At 42.8% G+C, this 27,361-nt stretch overlaps 1 protein-coding gene across 4 annotated transcripts in view; it reads right to left on the reverse strand.

Annotated features, from left to right (window-relative positions):
- The window catches only part of LOC134345461 (solute carrier organic anion transporter family member 2A1-like), a 321,454-nt gene that overhangs the window by 226,135 nt on the left and 67,958 nt on the right, over nt 1-27,361 (reverse strand). For all 4 annotated transcript variants that reach the window (XR_010017703.1, XR_010017702.1, XM_063046160.1 and 1 more), the window contains exon 3: nt 26,034-26,196. Coding sequence is in view for 2 of the 4 variants with exons in the window: in XM_063046160.1 (XP_062902230.1) it covers nt 26,034-26,196 (163 nt within the window). In the remaining 2 variants the exon portion in view is untranslated. The remainder of the gene's footprint in view (nt 1-26,033; nt 26,197-27,361) is intronic.

A 27,361-nucleotide genomic window follows, 5' to 3' on the forward strand; every position in this document is an offset into this window, starting at 1 on the left:
GGTCATGAGGCATGGGATCCAGGGAATCCTGGGTGTATGTATTCAGAATTGGATCGCCCATAGAAGGCAGAGAATGGTTGTAGTTGGAGCTTCTTCTGCCTGTAGGTCAGTGACCAATGTTCTTCTGAGGGGATCTGTTCTCAGATCATAGTCATAGTCATACTTTATTAATCCCGGGGGAAATTGGTTGAAGATTTACAGGTGAAGATCCCTTCTCTTTGTAATTTTTATAAGTGACTTGGTCAAGGAAATGGAAGGATGGGTTGATAAGTTTGCAGATGACATGAAAATTGGTGGAGTTGCAGAAAGTGTAAAACATTACTGCAGGGAACAATAGGATAGTTACAAGAAGCAGAGTTGGGCAGAGAAGTGGCAAATAGAGTTAAACAATCAGTGATTCACCTTGGAAGGTCAAATATGAGTGTCAGGGTTAATGACATGTTTCTTACAGTGTGAGGAATCTTGAGGTCCAGGTCTCTTAAAGTTGCTGCAGAAAAGTTAATTGGGTGGATGAGGTGTTTTGGCTTTAATTAGCGGGAGACTGAGTTCAAGAGCTGTGAGGAAATGTTGCAGCTCTATAAAGCCCTGGTTAAAACCACACTTAAAATATTGTGTTCATTCTGGTCTCTTCATTAGCGAAAGGATGTAGAAGCTTTAGAGAGAGAGCAGAGGAGATTTACCATGATGCTGCCTGGATTAGACAGCATGTCTTATGAGAACAGGTTCAGCAAGCTAAGGCTTTTCTCTCTGGAGCAAAGAAGAATGAAAGGTGACTTATACAGATGTACAAGTTGATAAAAGGCATAGATTGAGCAGATAGCCAGAGACATTTTCTCAGGATGGAGAAAACTAATACAAGGACACACAATTTTAAGGTGACTGGAAGAAAGCATAGGTGGGATGTCAGAGTTAAGATCTTTACACAGGGTGGTGAGTGTATGAAATGCCCTGCCAGGGGTGGTGTTAGAGGCAGATACATTAGGGGCATTTAACAAACTCTTAGATAGGCACATGGATGATAGAAAAATGGAAGGCTATGTAGGAGGAAGTGGTTAGTTTGATGTTAGAGTAGCTTAAAAGGTTGGCAGAACATTGTGGGTCAAAGCACCTGTACTGTTCTATGCTGTAGTGTTCTATGCTTTAACTCAGCTGAGTAGTAGACTCTACAACAAAGTGCGATCTGAGTAGATATGTAAAAGAGAAAGCTGAAGCTTATGCAAGAATATTCATCCAAAGCTAAATGGATAATCTATCTTGACGTTCTCCAGTGATGGATCATACTCTTCAGATAATTCTATTCAGTCCATGTGATACAAAGAAATAGGTGCAGGAGTAGGCCATTCGGCCCTTCGAATGGCTAAAGACATTTAGAAACAGCAAAGGCTATAGGCCCTGAAAATGTAAACACAAATGATTCTATGGATGTTGGGAATCCAGAATGCCAAAACGATAACAGAAAGTAGAATAAATTAAAGAGCTACAGAGAAAGTACAGTGCATGTAAGCAGGAATACAGAACAGTATAGCACAGTACCGGCCCTATGGTCCATGAGGTTGTGCTGACCTTTTAACCTGCTCCAAGGCCTTTTACAAGGTCCTGCATAGGAGATCGGTCTAGAAAGTTCAGTCACCTGGCACTTAAGATATGGTTGGAATAGACATTGACTTCACTGGAGAAGACAGAGTGGTAGTAGATGGTTGCTTCACTGATTAGATAGTCTGACCAGTAGTGTGCCACAGAGATTGGGTCTGTTTTAGTTAATTGTCATCTATATCAACAGTCTGGATGTTAATGTGTATACTGGATCAGCAAATTTGTGCATGACAGCAAGACTGGGGGTGTAGTGGACAGCGAGGACTATCAAACATGCACAGTCGCTGGACCAGCTGGAAAATGGGCTGAAAATGGCAGATGGAATTTAATACAGACAAGTGTGAGATGTTGTACTTTGGGAGGACAAACCAGGGTAGGTCTTACATAGTACTGGCCAGAAAGAACAAAAATCAGTGAACAAGAATGGAGGTGGCCAATTTGAGAGACTGTCCTTGCAGGTACCATTTTGTGAACTGTTTAATGAACTGATTCTTGCTCTAGGATACCTTAATTAGACCAATTGAACATGATTTAGTTAATGACCTGCTAAACCTGAGACCATTCTCAATTAACTATGCAAAGTGACAGGCTTGCAGGCTGGGTCACCTGGTTTAACTGGTTTGCACCAGTCAGAGTTGAAAAGAGGTGAAAGCATAGATGAATTGCTGAGTGGCAGTTGGGAGCGGGAGTGGCTGAGTTGGCTTGACTGGAAGCTGGCTGTGTTTTGCTTGATGCGTGAGTGTGTTTTGGAACCTGTTGAGGGAAAGAGAGTGGGGAAGGAACAGAAATTGCTGGGAGGGGGTCGTGTGGGTCCGGTAATGGCGGACAAGATAAGAGGCGGGGTTGAGGGAAAGAAAGTGGAGAAGGAGAGGGATAGAGACTTGGGACCAGAGGTAGGCAGCTGGGGAAAGGTGGATTATTGTGAAGGGAGAAATAAAGGGAATGAGGAGGTAGTGAGGGGTCGGATGAATAAAAACCAAGACAAAGGGAATAAAAGAATAAGAAATGATAGTGGAGAAAGCTCTGAAAGTGAGGAAGATGAACAAGCTCAGAGAGGAGGTGTTGTCATAATTAGGTTTAATGAGAAGGCTCACGGACATATGAAGAAAATGAACCCGTTTGTGTTAACAACAACTCTGACAAATAAGATAGGGGAAATAGTATTTGCAAAAGTCCTTAATGATGGCAACTTATTGGTAAGATGTGCGAATGAGGAACAACTTGAGAAAGCACTCAAGCTAAAAGAGATAGGAAAATGCAAGGTGGAATACACTGGGAGGGTGGGAGCACAAAACAGTGGTTGTAAAGGAGTGATCACAGGGATACCAATGAGTATAAATATGGAGGAGATAAAGAGGAATATCAAAGGAGGGAAAGTAATGAATGTTCAAAGACTGAAAGCAACAAAGGAGGGAGTGAAAAAGGAAAGTGAATCAGTATTGATTGAATTTGAAGAAGAAAGAGTGCCAAGGAAGGTGTTCCTGGGTTTCATGAGTTACCCAGTAAGGGTGTATGTGCCAAAGCCATTGAGGTGCTATAATTGTCAAAGGTTTGGACACGTGGCTAAAAACTGTAAAAGGCAGAGGAGATGTGCTAGATGTGGGGGTGATCATGAATATGGAAAGTGCGGAACAGGAGTTCAACCAAAATGCTGCAATTGTGGAGGAGCTCATAATGTTGCATATAGTGGGTGTGAGGTTGTGAGACGAGAGACTAAAATTCAAGAAATAAGAGTGAAAAGAAAGATCACTTATGCAGAAGCTGTAAGAATGTCAAGAGAACAGAGTAATGCTCAGAGTAATGAACAGGGAGCAGTAGGGATACGAGAGATGCAACAAAGAACAAATGACAGGATTTATGTAGACAAAAAGGCTCTAGTAACATTCATTGCAGGAGTGATTAATAGTACTGCTGAGGTAAAGTCAAAAAGTGACAAAATTCAGCTGGTGGTAAAAGCAGCAGTAAACCATTTAGGGTTAGTAGGACTGACATGGGAGGAAGTGAGGGAGAACCTCAGTAATCAGTCAAGCCAGGAAGTGTCATGTGTTGGTTAATACTAATTATGGTGATTCTTTTACAATGGAATGCAAGGAGCTTACTGGCCAATAGCCAGGAATTCAAGCACTTTATTAAAGAAATGGTTGTAAAACCGGATGTAGTGTGTATTCAGGAAACTTGGTTGAAACCAACTTTAGACTTTGTGGTATGTGGGTATACAAATAAGGAAAGATAGAAATCTAGGGGGAGGAGGGGGTTGTGCTATGTTAATCAAACAAGGTATACCATATAGGGTACTGGAGAAAGGAGATGATCAGGAATACATAGTGGTGGAAGTGTGGGAGAGAGGGGAGGGAGTGGTTATAATTAACTACTACAATCCATGTAAAAGGTTGGATTTGGACAGCCTATTAAGGATACAAGGACAAAACAGACACAAAGTAGCGTGGTGTGCAGATTTCAATGCTCATAGCACAATATGGGGGGATCAGATTACAGATCCAAATGGAAAGGTAATTGAAGATTTGATGGAAGAAAGGGATTTGGTGTGTATGAATGATGGTAGCGGCACAAGGATAGATATAACAACAGGAACTGAGTCAGTGTTAGATATTACGTTAGTGTCTAATACCTTGGCTGGCATTAGTAACTGGGGAGTTTGGACTGCTTCAACAGTAGGCAGTGATCACTACCCAGTTTTGTGTTCAGCGGGTGAAAGAGTTGAAGTAAGACCAGGTGGCGGAACCCCAAAGTGGGTGTTTGAAAAAGCTGATTGGGGTAAGTTCCAGAAGTTGAGTGAAGAAGGGTTGACAAAGATTGATATTTCTGGAAATGTAGATGAATTAAACAGTCAGGTGACTTCAGCAATTATCATGGCAGCAGAAGGATCTATACCTAGGAGTAAAAATAGGATGAATAGAAAACTGGTACCATGGTGGACAGAGGAATGTTGTCAGGCTGTAAAAAACAGAAATAGAGCATTCAGGCTAGTTAAAAGAACCCATAATATGCAGCATTTGGTTCAATATAAGAAAGCACAGGCAGTGGTGAGAAGAACTATACGTCAAGCTAAGAGGGCAAGTTGGAGGAGTTTTTGCGACAAGGTAGGAAGAACAACACCTGTGGGAGAGATATGGGGAATGGTTAAGAGGATGGGAGGAGATAGAAGGGAATGGGAATATCCAGTAATGATATCTGAGGAGGAAACTGCAGTCTCCAGTAGGGATAAGGCTGAGGTCATGGCCAAGTCATTTGTACTGATACACAGTTCAGAAAATTTGTCTGAAGAAGGGAAAGAATAATGAGCCAACACCCAGGTGTGTTAAGCAGGAGGGAAGGAACAGATGATATAATTGATGATCCATTTACATTAGCAGAAATGGTGAGAGCAATAAAGAGATCGAGACCAACCTCCCCAGGGAAAGATCTGATATGCTCTGTGATGCTAAAAAATCTAGGAGAAGGAGCGCTCTTGAAGTTGCTGCATTTTTATAACAGAGTGTGGCAGGAGGGAAGATTACCAAGTGCATGGAAAGAAGCAGTAGTAATTCCAATAAGGAAGCCTGGCAAGGATCTGTCAAAACCCACTCGCTACAGACCAATTGCATTAACATCAAGTATATGTAAGATAATGGAAAGGATGATAACAGAAAGGTTATCATATGAGCTTGAGAAAAGGGGAATGCTGGCAAGTTATCAGAGTGGTTTTAGAAAGGGAAGGAATTCCATGGACTCAGTGATTATGTTAGAGACTGAAATAAGGAAGGCCCACGCAAATAGAGAGTCAGTAGTGGCAGTGTTCTTTGACATTGAAAAAGCCTATGATATGATGTGGAAGGAAGGATTATTAATTAAACTGCACAAGATGGGGGTTGGTGGGAGAGTTTTTAATTGGATTAAAGATTTTTTGTTTGGTAGAAAAATTCAAGTTCGGATTGGATCAGAATTATCAAAACAGTACATAGTGGAAAATGGCACACCTCAAGGTAGTGTGATTAGCCCATTACTTTTCATGATTATGATCAATGATGTCTTCACAAAGGTACCAGTGGATATAGGTAGGTCACTGTTTGCGGATGATGGGGCCTTGTGGAAAAGAGGCAGGAACATGGACTATATAATCAGGAAACGACAAGAAGCAATTGATGAAGTGATGGAGTGGGGTTATGATTGGGGATGTAGATTTTCAGCAGACAAAACTCAAACTGTATTTTTTACCAGGAAAAGGGTTGAGGTAGGGAAGAAGTTAAGGATGTACGGGGTTGAATTAGAAAGAGTTGCATCATTTAAATTTCTGGGAGTTATATTTGATTCACGATTAACATGGGCAGACCATATCAGGAAAGTTGAGGAGAAATGTAAAAAAGTAATAAATGTGATGAGATGTTTGACTGGTAGGGAATGGGGAGCAAGTTGTTCAGCTTTGAAGAGAATGTATGTGGCTTTAGTAAGATCTGTATTGGATTATGGAAATATAGTATATGGATCAGCAGCTAGGTCTCTTATAAGGAAACTGGATGTGATTCAGGCTCAGGCCTTGAGAGTGTGCAGTGGGGCTTTTAAAACGTCACCAGTGTCAGCCCTACAGGTAGAAATGGGAATAATGCCTTTGGAACTAAGAAGGATGCAACTGATGGCAAACTACTGGGCTAACTTGCAGGGGCACAATGATTCTAACCCTACTAAAGGAGTGTTGCAGGAGTGCTGGGAAAATGGGAGGTTTCAGAGGGATACCTTTAGTCGGGTAGGGAATGATATCGCGAAAGAATGTGGAGTGTTTGATCTGAGGATAAGTCCTTCAGTAGTTTATCCAGTTGTAGCTCCATGGAAGCTTGTATGGCCTGACATAGACTGGCATTTGTTAGAGGTAAAAAGGAAAGAAAGATATAAAACAGATTTGGTAAATGCATTTAACTGTCATGTGATGGAAAAGTATAGTGATTATACTCACATTTATACAGATGGTGCGAAGGAACCTGAAACAGGAGTGACAGGGTTTGGGGTGGTAATACCAGCAAAAGAAATTGGAATCAGCAGAAGAACATCTAATAAGTTAGGGGTGTTTACAGTGGAGATGCCGGCAGTGTTGGTTGCGTTGCAATGGGTGCAGAAAGCCAGACCATCCAAAGCATTGATATGTTCAGATTCATCCTCAGTTCTAGCAAGTTTAAGGTCTTTTCACACAAACAGTCGGCAAGATGTACTTTATGAAGTCCTTCAGTTAGTTACAAGAATTGTAAATCAGGGAGATCAGGTAAAATTTCTATGGGTTCCAGCACATGTAGGGGTGAAGGGGAATGAGAGGGTGGATGAGTTGGCAAAGAGGGCGTTAAAGAAAGAAAATGTGGAAATGCACATTAGTATCAGTAAAGCAGAGGTTAAGTGTGTAATCTGGGAAAAAGTCAACCGAATGTGGCAAGAAAGATGGGACAGGGAGGGGAAAGGGAGGCATTTATATCAAATACAAAAGAGTGTTGCCGTTACTAGGGTAGGTAATGGAAACAGAAGAGAGGAAATTGTGTGGACTAGGTTAAGGCTGGGGCATTGTGCATTAAACAACACATTGAAAATGATAGGGAAACACCAGACAGGATTGTGTGAGGAATGTCAGGAAGAGGAGTCAGTAGAACATGTAGTTCTGAGTTGCAGGAAGTATGGGATACAGAGAGAGATGATGAGAAATAAATTAAGGGAGTTGGGGATGCAGGAATTCACATTAAAAGGGTTGCTGGGCATGGGTGAGAGAGCACAAGTCCGGGTATTTTTAGCGTTTTTAAGGGGTACAGGGGTTTTTTATAGAATATGATGAATAAACAGGAATAGGATACTAGGATGGTCAAAGATGGGAGGGTGAAGTGTAGGTTTGTGTGTGTGTATGTGAGATTGGGTGAAGAGATTTAGAATGTATGTCTAGTGCACATTCTGGAGCAGAGGGTGGCGATAATGCACCATTAAGCTGGATGCCAACCGCCGTAAAACAAGATACAGACAGAAAGAGTTGAAAAGAGCTGGGTTGTGCGGTGGCTGGTGGTTATGGAAAGAGAGAGTCGAGTTGTGACTGAAAAATGGCGTAGAGAGAGAACATCAAGGAAAGAGCCAAGCTGTTGTAGGAAGTTTTTGGCGAAAGTGGAAGTGAACTAGAGATGGAGGTTGGCGGGAAAGAGGAAGAAAAGAAAGCAGAGCTACGAGATATCAAACTCTGAGGAGTCAGTGGATGATCAAAACAGGACAGCAAAACAATGGAAAGAAGATGAGATTAAAGCAATTATAAAACTAAGTGAAGACGGGGCGTCATTTGGTGATTGCAACCTGATTCGTTTGACGAAGATGCTCAACAAAATTATAGGCGAGATTAAAGGAGCAAAGATTTTACGAAATGGATCGCTATTAGTGATTTGTCGGAATAGTGCTCAGCAAGGTAAAGTGATAAGATTATGTAAAATAAACGACAAAGAAGTACAATGCTCAATACCCAACAATAGAAAGTGGACTAGAGTTATTTCGGGGATACCGACAAAAGTTACTATGGATGCGATTAAACAGAACATGAAAGGAGCAAAAATTATTGAGGCCAAATGTTTGAAAGTTACAAGATACGGGAAAAAGTGTGATAGTTTATCGGTAATGATTAACTTTGATGAAGAGAGGTTGCCGACTAACGTTTACTTATGTGTTATGCAGTTAGAATATATATACCACCGCCTTTAAGATGCTATAAATGTCAGAAATTCGGGCACATTGTGGCGGTCTGCAGAGGAAAACAAAGATGTGGGAGCTAGGCTGAAATGCTACAATTGTGGTGAGGAACACAGCGCAGCTTATCGAGGGTGCATTTATAGCAAGAAGGCGGCTGAGATACAATATGTAAAAAGTAACTCGGAATCAGTTATGCAGAGGCAGTGAAAGAATTTGATGAAAAAAAGGCTGTCAAGCAAACAAATACAGGGAATAATAAACTGGTGAATTGTGAGAGCTGTAATATGAAAAATAAGGATACACTATTAATGAGTAGAAAGGAGTTCGTGCTTTTATGGTGGATGCAATTAATTGTTCAGCGTAAACAAGCAAAAGAACTGAGAAAATTAAAATTATCATCAAGTCTGCAGAAAAGTATCTTAGTATTAAAGGAATTAGGAGGGAAGTCGTCAAAGAAACGCTGAATAGAGGATCCAACAGTTCACAGGCAGGGGAGATGGAATCTTAATGGCAGTATATTTATCGTAAATGGTCAAGAATTTAAGAAATGTTTCAGAATTTAAGGAAAATTCTCAGATTTTATGGTTGAAGCCCAGGGTAAATTTGCAGAACTCCAACAACAAAGAAGTACCCGACAAGAACAACAGTGAGTTGGAAAGAGATTGGAAAATGGAGGAAATTATTACAAAGATACAAAAGGAAAAGAAATTTGTTGCAAAGTGAATTATCTACATTCAGATTATAAAATGAAACCATGGAAGCAAATGAAGAAGAATTCTGAGGTCTCAGTAAACAACTGCAGTCTATGATCCAAGAAAAGGAAAACCTGAAAAAGCAGATAGACTTGGAAAAACAGCAATTTTAAAAGTATAACATGCGATAATTGCTATTCTTTAACAAGACAATTTTAGTTTTACAAGTGATGTAGATGAAATCAATGTAATTGAGGTAATGCAACTACACAAAAACGTGATATAATTAGGGAAGAATAGCAGTTTGCAGCATTATCTAATGAGCGCATTAAGCATCCACGAGGAATTACAACTACAGAGTGATGCTAATAGAGAACTGCAGGCTGAACTAGATTGTCTAAAGTAGAGAACTCCAGGACATATTTGGTTGGAACACCACAAGTCTAGCAGGTGGCGGTAATGCACTGAAAACTGGTTGCCAACCTCCATAAAACAAAAAAGAAGAAGAGTTGAAAAGAACAAAAGGCTCTGGACTGAGGGCAAAGAACAATGCTGGTTCTAGCCCTGGACTACAGCCAATAAAATGATGACCCAGGTTGATCAGGTGACCTTGAGCCAATGGGATGGAAATGCAACATTTGAACTGATGAGAGAAAGGAGCTCCAAATGCAAAGCAGTGACAACCCTCCAGAGACCAACCATTGTGGGTGTGGAGAACGCCACAAACACATGGAAATTACATTGGGGCCAATGTAGACTCCTTTCACAGGTGTTGCATATTTAATTTTTTTAAAAATATTTTAGTAATCTTCTATAGATATCGGCTGACTAAGATCCTTGTTTGTTTAAATAATTAATTATGGGTTGTATGTAAAAATGTTAATTGCATATGTCAATATGCTACCACGTGATACGTGTGGGCTACACTTAAAGCAAACTCGAAGTTAAACCTGTATTCCCAGACTCTTCTGGCTTTCTTTGAATTATTTTAATATTTTGAAGTTACAAAACATCACATTGGCAACAACGTACTTTTAAAATGAACCTGACATGACCATCGACCTGTTAAAGTGCAGAGAGGTGTTCAAAATGTAATAAATGCAGTGAGGACTGGTTGAGTTATAAAAAGCACATATTCTTCAGAAGGGAAGACGTGGTCAAGTTTTTTTAAAAAGGCAGTAAATGGGGGTATTTACAGATTCAAAAAGAATGAGTACCAGTGATAATAATCATTTTTAAAACAAGGCAGAAGTGGCTGGCTGTGTTGGAAAGATTGATGGGTTTGATAACACAATGGGTAATCTGTATACTGAGCTACTGGAACAGTATTTTGATGCAAATGGAATAGCCAACGTTAAAAGGCATACACTTTGGTTCAAAGTTTGACTGCTCCAACCAAACAATCAGAAATTAGCTTTGCCACTATTGTATAAGTGATACAGGAACATTTAGAACCAAAACTATTGTTGATTACAGAGTGCTTCAGGTTTCATAAGCAGAATTAAGAAGTGTACATGGCTGAGTTGAAGAGATTGTCCAAGCATCCTCAGTCCAGTAATGAGCTTAACGATGCACTAAGTGGCATTTAGTTTGTGGAAACTTCAAAGAAGGCATCCAAAAGTTGCTCCTAACTGAAGCACAATTTTAATTCAAAATTGAAATTGCTCTTTCAATGGAAACCGTAGACAGAAAAGCTATTGAGTTGCTGTCAGCCATGAAAGTGAGCGTGAAGAAAATTGCAGCATCTAAACGGAAACCAGTCTGGCCAAACAAATTGTGTCACTATTGTAGCAGGGGCCTTCATACAGCAAACAAATGTAGATTTAAAGGCAAAACTTGCAGGAAAATACAACAAAGTAGGACACATGTCAGGGAGACAAAAATAAATGGGACTGTTCAGGGATGAGAAATCTCTAAAATGTCAAGTTGCAGTTTCAAAAAGAACACTAATCTACATGCTGTTAATGAAAAATCTGATAATGATGAGAGTGATAGGACTGTGTAGCCTTGAGATTTAGAGTGAAAATTACTAATACACAAGCAATATGGCTTGCACCAGACCTGAATGGCAAATTAAGTAAAATTGAATTAGACACTGGCTCAGCTGTTTCAATCATTCCAAAAAAACTGAAAATGGCATTTCAAAGATACCAAACTGAAACCTGCAGATATACAACTAAGAACTTATACTGGAGAAAGGGTTACTTCTGTGGGAATAACATTCATAACAGTGAAATGCAATAACCAATAAGCCACTTTGTGCTTGTATGTGGTAAAGTCAGAAGGACCAGCTTTGTGGGGTCATGATTGGCTGAGACAACTACGAGATTGGAAATCCATCCGCCATTTGCATGTCATGTTCCCTACAATAAAGTCAACTGAAAGTGAATTAAGAAAGATACAACTGTCTCCATGCTGAACACCATGAACCGTTGCCCAACAGAGGACAAACAGGTGTTGGTGCCAACCTCTGTACCCCTGGATGGAAAGCATATTGAGCCACGGAAGGACCATGTTGCTCAGAGGAAGCATGTAAGTGACAAAAGCACTGGTCCGACTACAACTGTTATTGTAAGCAACATATCTGAGAAAGCTTTTGGTATGTTAATCAGGCAGTTACTTGGGAAGCATAGCTAGTTTTTAAGCTGGAAGAGAGTTCAAGGATCTTCAGAAAAGTTGCAAGAATTTAGCTTTTGTGTGGTCAAAGAATCAGAATCTATTCTGCGTGCATTAAAGTTATTGCATGAACTTCAAGTAGGAGACAAAAAGCTGCTGTAAAAGTAAATGAAAAGCCCAGTTGGATCGATGGAAGGCCAAAAAAATGAGACAATGGAGATACGAAACCAGAGGATTCTTCAGAAGATGTTGTGGATGAGGAAACCAAGGAGAAAGATCAGATCGTAAAGGGAGCAATAGAAGGATTAATAAGAGAATACTCCAGTGAACTAAATGCAACTTCCCAAGATCAAGATGCACAAACTAAAAGGGAAAAAAGAGGGAAGAGGTGGAAAGAAAGTGTGAATGAGAAAAAAAGATGTGTAAGAGAGAAGCAACGTAAGAAAGAAAAAGAAAAGAATTGAAGTAGATCCAGAGATAGAAAAGAAAAAAGGTATCCAAAGCTGTCAGAGCAATTTCCTGCAGCCTGAGTCAACTCATAGAACGAAGCACTACAAAGGAGGCTCCAGAATTTCAGCATGTTTCACAGCCACAAATCTCACCTGCAAAGCAGAGTGATCCCCTTTGTCAGGAAAGATATTATCCCACAAGAGTAAGAAACCCTCCACAGCAATTAAATCATTAAGACTGAAATTTACTATGCTGTGGATTTCTGTTTAGGCAGTTGTATTATATAAAATACTGTGTATGTAGCTGAGATGTATTATAGATCAGTGAGTCTGACTTCAGTGGTGGGCAAGTTGTTGGACAAGATCCTGAGGGGCAGGATTTATGAGCATTTGGAGAGACATATTCAGATGAGGGATAGTCAGTATGGCTTTGTCAAGGGCAAGTCATGTGTTATGAACCTGACTGAATTCTTTGAGAATGTAACAAAACACATTGATGAAGGTCGAGCAATGGATGTAGTGGATTTTAGATAAGGTTCCCCATGCAAAGCTCCTTCAAAAAGTAATGAGGCATGGGATCCAAGGAAACCTTGTTTTGTAGATCCAGAATTGGCTTGCCCACCGAAGGCAAAGGGTGGTTGTAGATGGTTTGTATTCTGCATGGAGGATGGTGACCAGTGATGTTCTGCAGGAATCTGTTCTGGGACCCCTCCTCTTTGTGAGTTTTGTAAATCACCTGGATGAAGAAGTAGAAGGGTGGGTTAGTAAGTTTGCTAATGATACAAAGGTTGGGGGTGTTGTGGTTAGTCTGGAGAGTCGTCAGAGGTTACAACGGGATATCGATAGGTTGCAGAACTGAGCTGAGAAGTGGCAGATGGAGTTCAACCCAGATATGTGTGAAGTGGTTCATTTTGGTAGGTCAAATTTGAAGACAGAATATAGTATTAATGATAAGACACTTGGCAGTGTGGAGGATCAGAGGGATCTTGGGGTCCATGTCCATAGGACACTCAAAGCTGCTGTGCAGGTTGACTCTGTGGTTAAGAAGGTGTTTGGTGTGTTGGCCTTCATCAAACGTGGGATTGAGTTCAAGAGCTGTGAGGTAATGTTACAGTTGGTTAGACCCCCTTGGAGTACTGTGTTCAGTTCTGGTCACCTCACTACCGGAAGGATGTGAATACTATAGAAAGAGTTCAGGGGAGATTTACAATGATGTTGCCTGGATTGGAGAGCATGCCTTATGAGAACAGGTTGAGTTAACTCGGCCTTTTCTTCTTGGAGTGACGGAAGATGAGAGGTGACCTGATAAGAGGTGTATAAGATGATGAGGGGCATTGATCATGTAGATAGCCGGAGGTTTTTTCCCGGGACTGAAAAGGCTAACATGAGGGATAGTTTTAAGGTGCTTGGAAGTAGGTACAAGGGGAATGTCGGGGGTAAGTTTTTCAACACAGAGTGGGTGAATGCGTGGAATGCACTGCCTGTGACAGTTGTGGAGGTGGATACAATAGAGTCTTTTAAAAGACTCTTAGATAGGTACATGGAGCTTAGAAAAATAGAAGGCTACACAGTAGGGAAAATTCTAGGACATTTCTAGAGTAGATTACATGTTCGATACAACACTGTGGGCTGAAAGGCCATTCTGTTAAAGGACTAGATGGGACAGAGTTTGTCAAATGTGTTCATGAAAGTTTCCTTAATTAGTATGTAGAAATCTCAACAAGAGTGTGTGTGATATTTGATCTGCTATTAGGGAATGACACAGGGCAGGTGACAGAAGTTTGTGTAGGTGAACTCTTTGTATTAGTAATCACAATGCCATTAGTTTCATTAGTTCTGGTCCAAAGATTGAGATTATAAATTGGAGAAAGGCCAATTTTGATGGTATCAAAAAGATATTGAGTCCCTGGTTAAGGAGGTATACAGCAGGTTTCAGCAGATAGGAACAAATGAGGTGCTTATGTAGAATAGGAAATGTAAGAGAAGCCTTAAGAAAGAAATCAGCAGGGCTAAAAGAAGGCATGAGGTTGTGCTAGCAGATAAGGGGAAGGAGAATCCTAAGGGATTCTACAGATGTGTTACGAGCAAAAGGATTGCAAGAGACAAAATTGATTGTCTCTAAGATCAGAATGGTAATCTATACATAGAGGCAAAACAGATGAGGGAGATATTAAATGATATTTTTGTATCTTTATTTACTCGGGAGATGGACACAGAGTGTGTAGAAGTGAGCCAAAGCATCAATGGCTTCATAGACCCAATATAGATCACAGAGGAGGCAAATCATGGTGGATAAATCTCCTGGACCTGATAAAGTGTTCCCCCTGCAGGAGGCAACTGCAGAAATTGCTGGGGCCCATTAAGAGATAATTAAACACAAAATAATCTGCAGATGCTGGGATCAAAACAACACTCACAACACGCTGGAGGAACTCAGCAGGTCGGGCAGCATCCGTGGAAACGATGAGTCGATGTTTCGGGCCGGAACCCTTCGTCAGGACTGTAGAGGGAAGGGGCAGAGGCCCTAACCCTTCCCTCTACAGTCCTGACGAAGGGTTCCGGCCCGAAACGTCGACTCATCGTTTCCACGGATGCTGCCCGACCTGCTGAGCTCCTCCAGCGTGTTCTAAGAGATATTTAAATCATCCTTGGAGACAGCCATAGTACCAGAGGATTGGAGGATAGCCAAGGCTGTTCTACTGTTTGAGAAAGGCCCTAAACATAAACGAGGAAATTAGTAGTGAGAAAATTATTGGATGGTTTTCTAAGGGTCCAGATATACAAGTTTTTGGATAGATATGGACTGATTAAGAACAGTCAGCCTGGCTTTGTGCGTGGTAAGTCATGTCGAACCAATCTTAAAAGTTTTTCCAGGAAGTTACCTGGAAAGTAGATGAAGGCAAGGCAGTGGATGTTGTCTATATGAAATTTAGCAAGGCAGCTGACAAGATTCCCCCTTGGGAGGTTGGTCGGGAAGGTTCAGTCACTCTGCTTTCAGGGTGAGAAAGTAAATTGGATTAGACATTGGCTTTGTGAGAGAAGCCAGAGAGTGGTTATAATTGGTTATCTCTCTGACAGAGGCCTGGACTAGTGGTGTGCCACAGGGATCAGTGCTGGGTCTGTTGTTGTTTATCGTCTATATCAACAATTTGAATGATAATGTGATTAACTGGATCAATAAATTTGCAGATGATATCAAGATTGAGGATGTACTGGACAGCGTGGAAGGCTTGTAGAGGGATCTGGACCAGCTGTAAAAGTGAGCTGAAAAATGGCAGATAGAATTTAATGCAGACAAGTGTGAGGTATTGCACTTTGGTGGACCAATCAGGATAGGTTTTATATAGTCAACAGAATGGGCACTGAGGACTGTAGTAGAACAACCGGATCTCGGAATACAGGTACATAATTTATTGAAAGCAGTATCACAGGTAAAAAGGGTTGTAAAGAAAGCTTTAGGCACATTGGCTTTCATAAATCAAAGCATTAAGGAGATGGGATGTTAGGTTGAAGTTGTATAAGACCTTGGTGAGCCCTAATTGGAGTATTGTATGCAGTTTTGGTCACCTATCTACAGGAAATATGTAAATAAGGTTGAAAGATTACATAGAAAATTATAAAGATGTTGCTGGATCTGGAGATAAGGAAAGATTGAATAGGTTCTTTAGAACGTAGAAAACTGAGAGGAGATTTGATAGTAGTACACAAAATTATGAGCAGTATATATAGGATAAATGCAAGCAGGCTATTTCCATTGAAGTTGGGTGGGACTATAACCAAAGTCCCACCCTATGGGCTAAGGGTGAAAGGTGAAAAGTTCAAGGGGAACATGAGTGGAAACTTCTTCCCTCAGAGGGTCATGAGAGTGCAAAATGAGATGCTAACGCAAGTGGTGCTGAGAGATTGATTTCAATGTTTAAGCTAAGTTTGGATAGGTACATAGATGATAGGACTATGGAGAGCTATGGTCCCAGTGCAGATCGATGGGAGTAAGCAGTTTGAATGCCTCAGCATGGACTAGATGGGTCAAAGACCTAGTTCTGTGCTGTAGTTTTCTACGTCTTTATGACTCTAAGCCTGATGCATCCAGATAAGATACTTTCTATAATGCATCAATAAAAATTGGTAAGAGTTGATGGAGCCATGTCAAATTTCTTTTGTTTCATGAGTAAATGGAGACATTCATTAGCTTTCTTGGCCATGCATCAGGACAGGCTACTGGTGATGTTAACTCCTAGGAACATGAGGCTCTCAACCCTGTTGACTTCAACACCATTGACGTAGACAACAGCATGTGCACCACACACCTTCCTGATGTCAATGACAAGCTCTCAGTTTTGCTGATATTGAAGGAAAGGTTGTTGTCATGACACCATGTGATTATATCCTTCCTATACTTCAACTGATTGTTATTTGCAATAAACTACTGTGGTATCATTTGCAAATAAGTAGATGGAGTTAGAGCAGATCCTGGAGACGCAGTTCCGATGGTAAAGGGGATACAGTGAAGGGCTGAGTGTAGAGTCTTATGAGGCACCAGGATTTAGAATAATTCTGCAAGAGTTGTTACCTCCCATCTTCATTGATCACAGACAGTTGGTCAGGACATAAAGAATACAATTAAAGAGGGAGGCACTGACTCTCGGGTTCCAGACTTTGGTGATGAGTTTGCTTGTAATCAGTCTAAGGTAGGTGTCATTACTGTTCAGATGCAGAGCTAAACGTAGTGTTATTATACTGGCTGAAGGTTGTCTTCAATGGAGGAGAGGGCTTTACCCGTAATGGACTAAGCCAGAGTCAATTAATTTTGTCATGGTTCAGGAAAAAATTGGAAACATCACTCTATTCTTCAAGAAGGGAGAAACACAGAAGAAAGGAAATTATAGGTCAGTTAGTCTGACCTCAGTGGTTGGGAAAAGTTGGAGTCTATTGTTAAGGATGTGTTTTCGGGGTACTTGGCAGCACATGATAAAATAGGGCATAGTCAGCATGCTTTTCTCAAGGGAAAAATCTTGCCTGACAAATCTATTGAAATTCTTTGAAGAAATAACAAGCAGGATAGACAAAGGAGAATGGGTGGATATTGTGTACTTGAGTATTCAGAAGGCATTTGACAAGGTGCCACGTATGAGGCTGCTTAACAAGTTAGGAGTCATGGTATTATAGGAAAGATTCTAGCATGGATAGAGCATTGGTTAATTGGCAGGAGGCAAAGAGAAGGAATAAAAGGTGCCTTTTCTGGTCAGCTGCCGGCTACTAGTGGTGTTCCACAGGTGTCTGTGCTGGGACCGCATCTCTTTGCATTGATTTGGTTGATGGAATTGATGGCTTTGTGGCCAAGTTTGCGGACAATACAAAGACAGGTGGAAGGGCAGGAAGTTTTGAGGAGGTAGAGCAGCTACAGAAGGACTTGGGCATATTAGGAAAATGGGCAAAGAAATGGCAGATGGAATACAATGTTGGGAAGTGTATGGTTATGCACTTTGGTAAAAGAAATAAAAACATAGGCTACTTTCCAAATGGAGAGAAATCTCAAAAATCTGAAGTACAAAGGGATTTGGAAGTCAAGAGGCGCAAGCTGAAGGTTTTGCCATGGCCCTCACAGTCCCCTGACCTAAACATCATCAAGAATCTGTGGATAGACCTCAAAAGAGCAGTGCATGAAAGACAGCCCAAGATTCTCTCAGAACTAGAAGCCTTTTGCAAGGTAGACTGGGTGAAAATTCCCCAAACAAGAATTGGAAAACTCTTAGCTGGCTGCAAAAAGCATTTACAAGCTGTGATACTTGCCAAAGGGGGTGTTACTAAGTACTGCATTGCAGGGTGCCCAAACATTTGCTTTGGGCCCTTTTCCTTTTTTTGTTATTTTGAAACTGTAAAAGTTGTAAATAAAAAAGTTTTCTTGCTTAAAATATTAAAGAAATGTGTCATCTTTAACTTTATGCCTTTTGGAAATCAGTTTGTCTTTTACTCGCTTAGCTATTCACAGTAACAGAAATTTTGACCAGGGGTGCCCAAACTTTTGCATGCCACTGTACTGACTGTGGGATGCTAAACAAAGTTATGTGAAGTTTCTCTTGTTGTATAAATATGAACTCTTTATAACCTAAAAATCAGTTCTGGTGGTGGTGGTGGAGGCTGCTGCAGACTCTCCATGATGTCATGTTAATAAACTCGTAAAAGAAAACTTGAAGTCACTCTGGTGTTCTTAGCTACTGTTTCCACAACAGTAAGTGTGAGGGATCGCACTTTGAGAGGTCAAATGAAAGGAGAAAGTATATAGTTAATAGAATTAAAATACAGGGGATCTAGGTCATAGTTGACTGAAAGCAGGTATGTAAGTGCATGGGGTTATTAAAACTGCATGTAACATGCTTGCCATCAGGGTAGAGGGGCTGTGTACAAGAGTGAAGAAATAATACTGCCATTAGATAATACTTTAGTCAGACCACACTTGAAGTGTGATGTGCAGCTATGGTTGCCCATATTAACAAACACAAAATAACTCAAGTACCTTGGCAGGTCAGGCAGCATCAATGGAGAGGAATAAACTGAGGTTTCAGGCCAAGACCTTTCATCAGGATTAGAAAGGAAGTGGGGGAGGAGGGAAGAGCCAGAATAAGGTGGAGAGAGAAGGAGGAGTACAAGCTGCCAGGCAATAGATGAAGTTGGGAGAGTGGGATGCTGGGTAGGTGGGGGAGGGGAGAAGCTGGTAGGTGATAGATGGAGAAGGAGAAATCTGATAGGAGAGGAGAGTGGACCAATGAGGAGGAGGTTCACCAAAGGGAGGTGATAAGCAAGTGAAGAAAAGAGGAAGGATAAGAGGGGAGCCAGATTGGGGAAATAAAAAATGTCCACCAGATGGAAAATGAGCTGTTGCTCATACAAACTGAGAGTGGCCTCATCATGGCAATAGAGAAGGCCATGGACAAATGTGTTGGAATGAGTATAGGAAGTAGATTTAAAATGGGTGGCCAATGGGAAATCCTACCTGTTTTAGACAAAGTGAAGGTGTTTGACTAAGGGTAATGACGATTTTATTTCTTACATCCTTCACATACATGAGCAGTACAAATCTTAACATTACGTCTCTGCCTAAATATGCAATCATAATCAGTTATAATAATTTATAATAAATAGAACAGTCAATGTAACATAGAGTACACTCAAATCAGCGTGAGTTAATCAGTCTGATGGCCTGGTGGAAGAAGCTGTCCCAGAGCCTGTTGGTCCTGGCTTTTATGCTGCGGTACCACTCCCTGATGGTAGCAGCTGGAATAGATTGTGGTTGGGGTTACTTGGGTCTCCAGTGATCCTACTTTTTTTTTCACACCTGTCTTTGTAAATGTCCTGAATCATGGGAAGTTCACAACTACAGATGCACTGGGCTGTCCACACCATGCTCTGCAGGGTCCTGTGATTAAGGGAGGTACAGTTCCCATACCAGGCAGTCATGCAGCCAGACAGGATGCTCTCAATTGTGCCCCTGTAGAAAGTTCTTAGGATCTGGGGGCCCATACCAAACTTCCTTAACCATCTGAGGTGAAAGGGGCGCTGTTATGCCTTTTTCACCACACAGCTGGTGTGTACAGACCACATGAAGACCACGTGATGTAGATGCCGAGGAACTTAAAGCTGTTTACCCTCTCAACTCCAGATCCATTGATGCCCATCTCCATTCCTCCTGTAATCAATAACCAGCTCCTTTGTTTTTGCGACATTGAGGGAGGGGTTGCTTACTTGACACCACTGTGTCAGAGAGATGCCTTCTTCCCTGTAGCACACCCCGTTATTGTTTGAGATAAGGCCAATCAATGTAGTGTTGTCGGCAAATTTACTCAGCAGATTAGAGCTGTGGGTGGTGATACAGTCATGGGTATACAGGGCGTAAAGGAGGGGACTTATTACATAGCCCTGAGGGGATCCTGTATTGAGAGTCAGAGGGGTGGAGGTGAGGGAGCCCATTCTTACCACCTGCCAGCAATCTGACAGGAAGTCCAGGATCCAGCTACACAAGGCAAGGTCAAGGCCGAGGTCTCTGAGATTCCTGTCGAGCCTGGATGGAATTATGACGTTCTTTGAAGCAGGAGAGCATCCTCTTCAAAGAAGAGGGTTTTCTTTCCTCTACCATTGATGTTGCCTTCATCTGCATCTCCTCTATTTCCCAGGTATTCACCCTCATCCCATCTTCCTGTGTAGGGATTAAGTTCCCTTCATCCTCACCAACCACTCCACGAGCTTCCACTTCCAGCACACCATTCTCAGTAACTTCCATCATCCTACACTAAACACTGATTTATACTTGTGTGTCAAATCGACACCATAAGTACAGTGTAGCCGCGAACCCTACGCCATAGCCTGACGCGCACCTTTCCTAAAAATGTAACCACGCGTCGTGGCAACGCAGACCGCAACAACTGTGATTGGTCCACTTGGTAGCATCACATTTCCTCCTACGCTGCAATAGCTTCCCATTGGGCAACTGAAGGGCAGGGAAGGTACTCTGGCTGCAATGCTTTCCATAAAGCTTTACAGACCTCCGAAATTATGGAGGACACATTTCGCTTTTACAAAAAAAGACGCTCGCTTTAAACTTGTTTACCCTGAGAAAGACTACCATGACCATGAAGCCTTGCACTGGCAGGTGTGTGCGCATGCCTGACGTGCGAATACGTGACGTGCACATGCATGTACCTGCCCCAATTGCAGAGCGATGCAGACACACCAACGCACAAGTATAAATGCTCACAACAGCATAGCCCACTTGCGTAGGCTACAGCGTAAGCTGGTACGCACAAGCATAAATCAGTCTTCAGCCTAAGCACATCTTTCTCTCCCTCCCACTTTCCACAAGGGTTGCTCTTTTCATGACTCCCTTGTCCATTCATCCCTTTCCACTGATCTCCTTCCTGGCACTTATCCCTGCAAGTGGGACAAGTGCTACACCTACACCTACTCCTTCACCTCCACCTTCACTACCATTCAGAGCTCAAATAGTTCCTCCAGGTGAGGCAACACTTCACTTGAAGTCTGTTGGGGTCATCTCCTTTATCCAGTGCTCCTGGTACAACCTCCTGTGCATTGGTGATACTCAATGTAAATTGGGGACCTTTTTGTGAAGTACAGGCTACCTCATAACTTAAGAGTTCCATCTAATCTTTGCTTCCCAAAGCTTAACTATGCTTCCTTCTTCCTCTTGACTAGATGCTTCACACCTCATCAATCTTCCCCTGCCTCAATGGGACAAACCTATCAAGAAATCAATGCAAGCACTCCCTAAGCAACCTCCACATTTCTGTGTATATTTCCCTGAGAACATCTGTTCCTAATTTACACTCCCAAGTTCCTGCCTAACAGCATTGTATATATCCCTCCCCAAATGAAACACCTTCCCACTGGTCTGCTCCTATCCTTGTCCAAGGCTATGCTAAGGGGCAGGGAATTGTAGTCACCGTCTCTGAAATGCTCACTCACTGAGCAATCTGTCACCTGAATTGGTTCATTGCCCAGTCCCAGATCCAATATGGCCTCTGCTCTGGTCAGCATGTCCATTTATTCTCGGGAGTCCTTCCTGGACACACCTAATAGATTCTGCCCTATCCAAACTTCTTGCACTAAGGAGGTGCCAATCTATTTTAATTTTAACTAGTAATTGAAAGCTTATCTAAACTAGTTCCCTCTGCCTACACAACTCATACCCTTCCATTCCCTACATACTCACATGCCTACATTAAAGCCTGTTAAACACCTCTATCATATTTGCCTTCATCATCACCCTGGCAGCATACTCATGGGCAACCACTACTCTATAAAAAACAGGTGCATAGTCTGCACATCTCACTTGATCTTATTCCACTCACCTTAAATACATACCCCTCAATCTTACAAACTTCTCAGTTACCCCCTCAGACTCTGCCATTCCACAGAAAACCACACAAGTTTGTCCAACCTATCCCCATAGCATAAGCCCTTTTATGCTGATAAAATCCTGGTACACTTTTTCTGCACTTTCTCTGAAGTCTCACCATCCCTCCTACAATTGGATACAGCCCAACCACGGTTTGTAAAGCTGCAATTTAATTCCTTACTCTTGAATTCAGTGCCTGAAATAATAAAGATAATCATTCTGCATGTTCACTTTCCACCCTATCAACTTGCACGGCTATTTTCAGGGAGCTATGGACTTGGACTCAAAGATCCTTCTGCATAACAGTTGTGTCCTGCCATTGTGCCCTTTACCTCTTATCTACCAAAGTGTACTACTCCACACCTGCCGTATTCTATAATACCACATGACACCAGTCTTATCATTAAACACTAGCTCAGGTTGTGAGACCTACATTCCCTTGAACAAAAACATTAAAAATTTTAACACGCAAACACAAGGAAATCTGCAGATGCTGAAATTTCAAGCAACACACATAAAAGTTGCTGGTGAACGCAGCAGGCCAGGCAGCATCTCTAGGAAGATGTTTCGGACTGAGACCTTTCGTCAGGACTAACTGAAAGAAAAGCTAGTAAGAGATTTGAAAGTGGGAGGGGGAGGTGGAGATCTGAAATGATAGGAGAAGACAGGAGAGGGAGGGATGGAGCCAAGAGCTGGACAGTTGATTGGCAAAAGGGATATGAGAGGATCATGGGACAGGAGGCCTAGAGAGAAAGAAAGGGGGATGGGGGAAGCCCAGAGGATGGGCAAGGGGTATAGTGAGAGAGACAGAGGGAGAAAAAGGAGAGAGAGGAAAAGAATGTGTGTATATAAACAAATAAATAATGGATAGGGTACGAGGGGGAGGTGGGGCATTAGCGGAAGTTTGAGAAGTCGATGTTCATGCCATCGGGTTGGAGACTACCCAGACGGAATATAAGGTGTTGTTCCTCCAACCTGAGTGTGCCTTCATCTTTGCAGTAGAGGAGGCCGTGGATAGACATATCAGAATGGGAATGGGATGTGGAATTAAAATGTGTGGCCACTGGGAGATCCTGCTTACTCTGGTGGACAGAGTGTAGGTGTTCAGCGAAACGATCTCCCAGTCTGCATCAGGTCTCACCAATATATAGAAGGCTGCATCGGGAGCACCGGACGCAGTCTATCACCCCAGCCGACTCACAGGTGAAATGTCACCTCACCTGTAAGGACTGTCTGGGGCCCTGAATGGTAGTGAGGGAGGAAGTGTAAGGGCATGTGTCACACTTGTTCCGCTTACAAGGATAAGTGCCAGGAGGGAGATAGGTGGGGAGGCATGGGGGGTACGAATGGACAAGGGAGTCGCGTAGGGAGCGATCCCTGCGGAAAGTGGCGGGGGGGGAGGGAAAGATGTGCTTAGTGGTGTGATCCCGTTGGAGGTGGCAGAAGTTACGGAGGATACATTGGACCCAGAGGCTGGTGGGGTGATAGGTGAGGACAAGGGGAACCTTATTCCTGGTGGGGTGGTGGGAGGATGGAGTGAGAGCAGATGTGCGTGAAATGGGAAGATGCGTTTGAGAGCAGAGTTGATGGTGAAGGAAGGGAAGTCCCTTTCTTTAAAAAAGGAGGACATCTGCTTCGTCCTGGAATGAAAAGCCTCATCCTGAGAACAGATGCGGCAGAGACGGAGGAATTGCGAGAAGGTGATGGCATTTTTGCAAGAGACAGGGTGAGAAGAGGAATAGTCCAGATAGCTGTGAGAGTCAGGCTTATAGTAGACCTCAGTGGATAAGCTGTCTCCAGAGATAGAGACAGAAAGATCTAGAAAAGGGAGGGAGGTGTCAGTAATGGACCAGGTAAACTTGTGGGCAGGGTGAAAGTTGGAGGCAAAGTTAATGAAGTCAACGAGCTCAGCATGCGTGCAGGAAGCAGCGCCAATACAGTCATCGATATAGCGAAGGAAAAGTGGGGGACAGATACCAGAATAGGTCTGGAACATAGATTGTTCCACAAAGCCAACAAAAAGGCAGGCATAGCTGGGACCCATACTGGTGCCCATAACTACACCTTTAGTTTGGAGGAAGTGGGAGGAGCCAAAGGAGAAATTTTTAAGAGTAAGGACTAATTCAGCTAGACGGAGCAAAGTGGTGGTAGAGGGGAACTGGTTAGGTCTGGAATCCAAAAAGAAGTGGAGAGCTTTGAGACCTTCATGATGGGGGATGGAAATATATAGGGACTGGACATCCATGGTGAAAATAAAGCGGTGGGGGCCAGGGAACTTAAAATCATCGAAATGTTTCAGAGCGTGAGAAGTGTCACAAACATAGGTAGGAAGGGGTTGAACAAGGGGGGATAAAACAGTGTCGAGGTATGCAGAAATGAGTTCGGTGGGGCAGGAGCAAGCTGAGACAATGGGTCTACCTGGACAGGCAGGTTTGTGAATCTTGGGTTGGAGGTAGAAACGGGAAGTGCGAGGTGCGGGAACTATAAGGTTGGTAGCAGTGGATGGGAGATCCCCTGAGCGGATAAAGTCCGTGATGGCGTGGGAGACAATGGCCTGGTGCTCCTTAGGGGGGTCATGATCGAGGGGTAAATAAGAGGAGGTATCAGCCAGTTGTCGCTGTGCCTCGGCAAGGTAGAGGTCAGTGTGCCAGACTACAACAGCACCCTCCTTATCAGCGGGTTTTATAGTAAGGTTAGGATTAGTATGGAGGGAGAGGAGAGCAGAGCGTTCAGAACGAGTGAGGTTGGAATGGGAACAAGGTGCGGTGAAGTCGAGATGGTTGATGTCCCCTTGGCAGTTAGCAATAAACAGATCCAGAGCAGGCAGAAGACCAGAGCGGGGTGTCCATGAAGAGGAGGAAGGTTGAAGACAGGAGAAGGGGTCATCGTTGGGGGTGGAAGAGTTCTTGCTGAAGAAGTAGGCTCTAAGACGGAGCCGGTGGAAGAAGAGTTCAGCATAATGGCGAACGCGGAACTCACCACCCCACTAGGAATACGATTCCCTCGTCCTCACCTACCACCCCACCAGTCTCCGGGTCCAACATATAATTCTCCGTAACTTCGGCCACCTCCAACGGGATCCCACCACTAAGCACATCTTTCCCTCTCCACCTCTGCTTTCCGCAGGGATCGCTCCCTACGCGACTCCCTTGTCCATTCGTCCCCCCCATCCCTCCCCACCGATCTCCCTCCTGGCACTTATCCTTGTAAGCGGAACAAGTGCTACACATGCCCTTACACTTCCTCCCTCACTATCATTCAAGGCCCCAGACAGTCCTTACAGGTGAGGCGACACTTCACCCGTGAGTCGTCTGGGGTGATATACTGCGTCCGGTGCTCCCGATGCAGCCTTCTATATATTGGCGAGACCCGATGTAGACTGGGAGATCGTTTCGCTGAACACCTATGCTCTGTCCATCAGAGAAAGCAGGATCTTCCAGTGGCCACACATTTTAATTCCACGTCACATTCCCATTCTGATATGTCTATCCACGGCCTCCTCTACTGTAAAGATGAAGGCACACTCAGGTTGGAGGAACAACACCTTATATTCCGTCTGGGTAGCCTCCAACCTGATGGCATGAACATTGACTTCTCAAACTTCCGCTAATGCCCCACCTCCTCCTCGTACCCCATCCATTATTTATTTATTTATATACACACATTCTTTTTCTCTCTCTCCTTTTTCTCCCACTGTCCCTCTCACTATATCCCTTGCCCATCCTCTGGGCTTCCCCCATCCCCCTTTCTTTCTCCCTAGGCCTCCATGATCCTCTCATATCCCTTTTGCCAATCAACTGTCCAGCTCTTGGCTCCATCTCTCCCCCTCCTGTCTTCTCCTATCATTTTGGATCTCCCCCTCCCCCTCCCACTTTCAAATCTCTTACTAGCTCCTATTTCAGATCGTCCTGACAAAGGGTCTCGGCTTTAAACGTTAACTGTACCTCTTCCTATTAAAATTTTTATAGCATTCTGTCCATTCAGAAGTTCAAAATGTCAGAGATTTTTAATTTTCCACTTGTATCGCGTTATGCTTATTAACGGGTAAGAGAAAGCAAATCCAGCAATACTGTGTTGCCTTACCTACTATGGTCTTGCTGTACTGATTTGGCTCAAATATGTAGTGGGGCAGGGTAAGCAGGAAGGCTCCAGCACTGAGTAGAAGGCCGCCTAATCCAACCACTTTTGGGCGGTGAACTCGACTTCCAAAATAACTAACAAAAATAATCAGAACTGAGTTCCCAACCTGAAAGAAATTACAGCAGAAAATGTTACTTGTGAAAACATAATGAAGGAATATTTTTCAATGAAGAGCAATTTATTGTATTACAGTAAATATCACTCACCATTATCCTGCACATTACATGGAGCAGATTATGTGCAAATCCACTATCTCCAAGTGCAATTTTAATCAGATAGCAATACTGTCTTTAAAAAAACTGATTGGATGATCTAATCCAATTGCCCTGTACCACTTTCATCTGTTTTCATTAGGAAGTATCTGAAATATGCTCCTAGATAGTGTTCTTAAACGAAGTTCCTCAAATTCACAGCAGTGTGCCCAGCCACATAGTCGTGAGTGTAGAGAGAGTAAAGCAGTGGCTAAGCACACACCCTCGCATCACTATGCAGTGATGCACCCAGTAAGAGTACTCCTTACCATACATCTGTAGGAAATTAGCCAGAGTTTTTGGTGACATATGTGAGGGGATCCAGGAATGCCCCTATTAACTGATTGAAGAGAGACTGAGAGTCAGAGTTATTTACCACCGATATGTTGCTTTTGAAAAAAGAGAGAGAGAGAGACTGTCACTTTAAGGCATTGGAAGTAACTTTAGATTTCTACTGAGTTTGGAATTGGAGACAGCACCGAGCAGCTCGAAAGTTGCTATGGTGACCAAAGGCTGGTTGTTGATGTTACTTTCAAGGACTGGTTGCCTGCTTGTGCACTCCTTTACAGACAAAGGAAGGAGGGACTCTTTGAATGGCAGGTGATGCTCAGCCTGGTGAAATAAATGGGAGGTCAGATGATAGACCTCAAGCACATGATCTGGACACTGAATGAGCATTGCTGCGCCCACAGAGAAAGTGGGTTTTTGGAGGATCGATCAGGCGGATCGATCCAAATTGCTATTCCAGTTTGAGAAGAAGGGGTTGACTCGTGGGGAATTGTCTATGTGTCCACCCTCGCCTGGGTGATAGCTCCACCACAGAAGACCAGTCCCCCTGGTTAAAGTCACAGTCGGTGACTTGTAAAGGATTTCGGAGGATGACAAGAAGATCGACGGCATCAGCTCACCTGCAGACTCGTCTCCGTGTGTCTGTGTGTCTGTGTGTCTGTGTCTGTCTCTGTCTCTGTGTCTCTGTCTCTGTCTCTGTGTCTCTGTCTCTGTGTCTCTGTCTCTGTCTCT

This window comes from Mobula hypostoma, chromosome 4 (genome assembly GCF_963921235.1).
Source record: "Mobula hypostoma chromosome 4, sMobHyp1.1, whole genome shotgun sequence".
NCBI lineage: Eukaryota > Metazoa > Chordata > Chondrichthyes > Myliobatiformes > Myliobatidae > Mobula > Mobula hypostoma.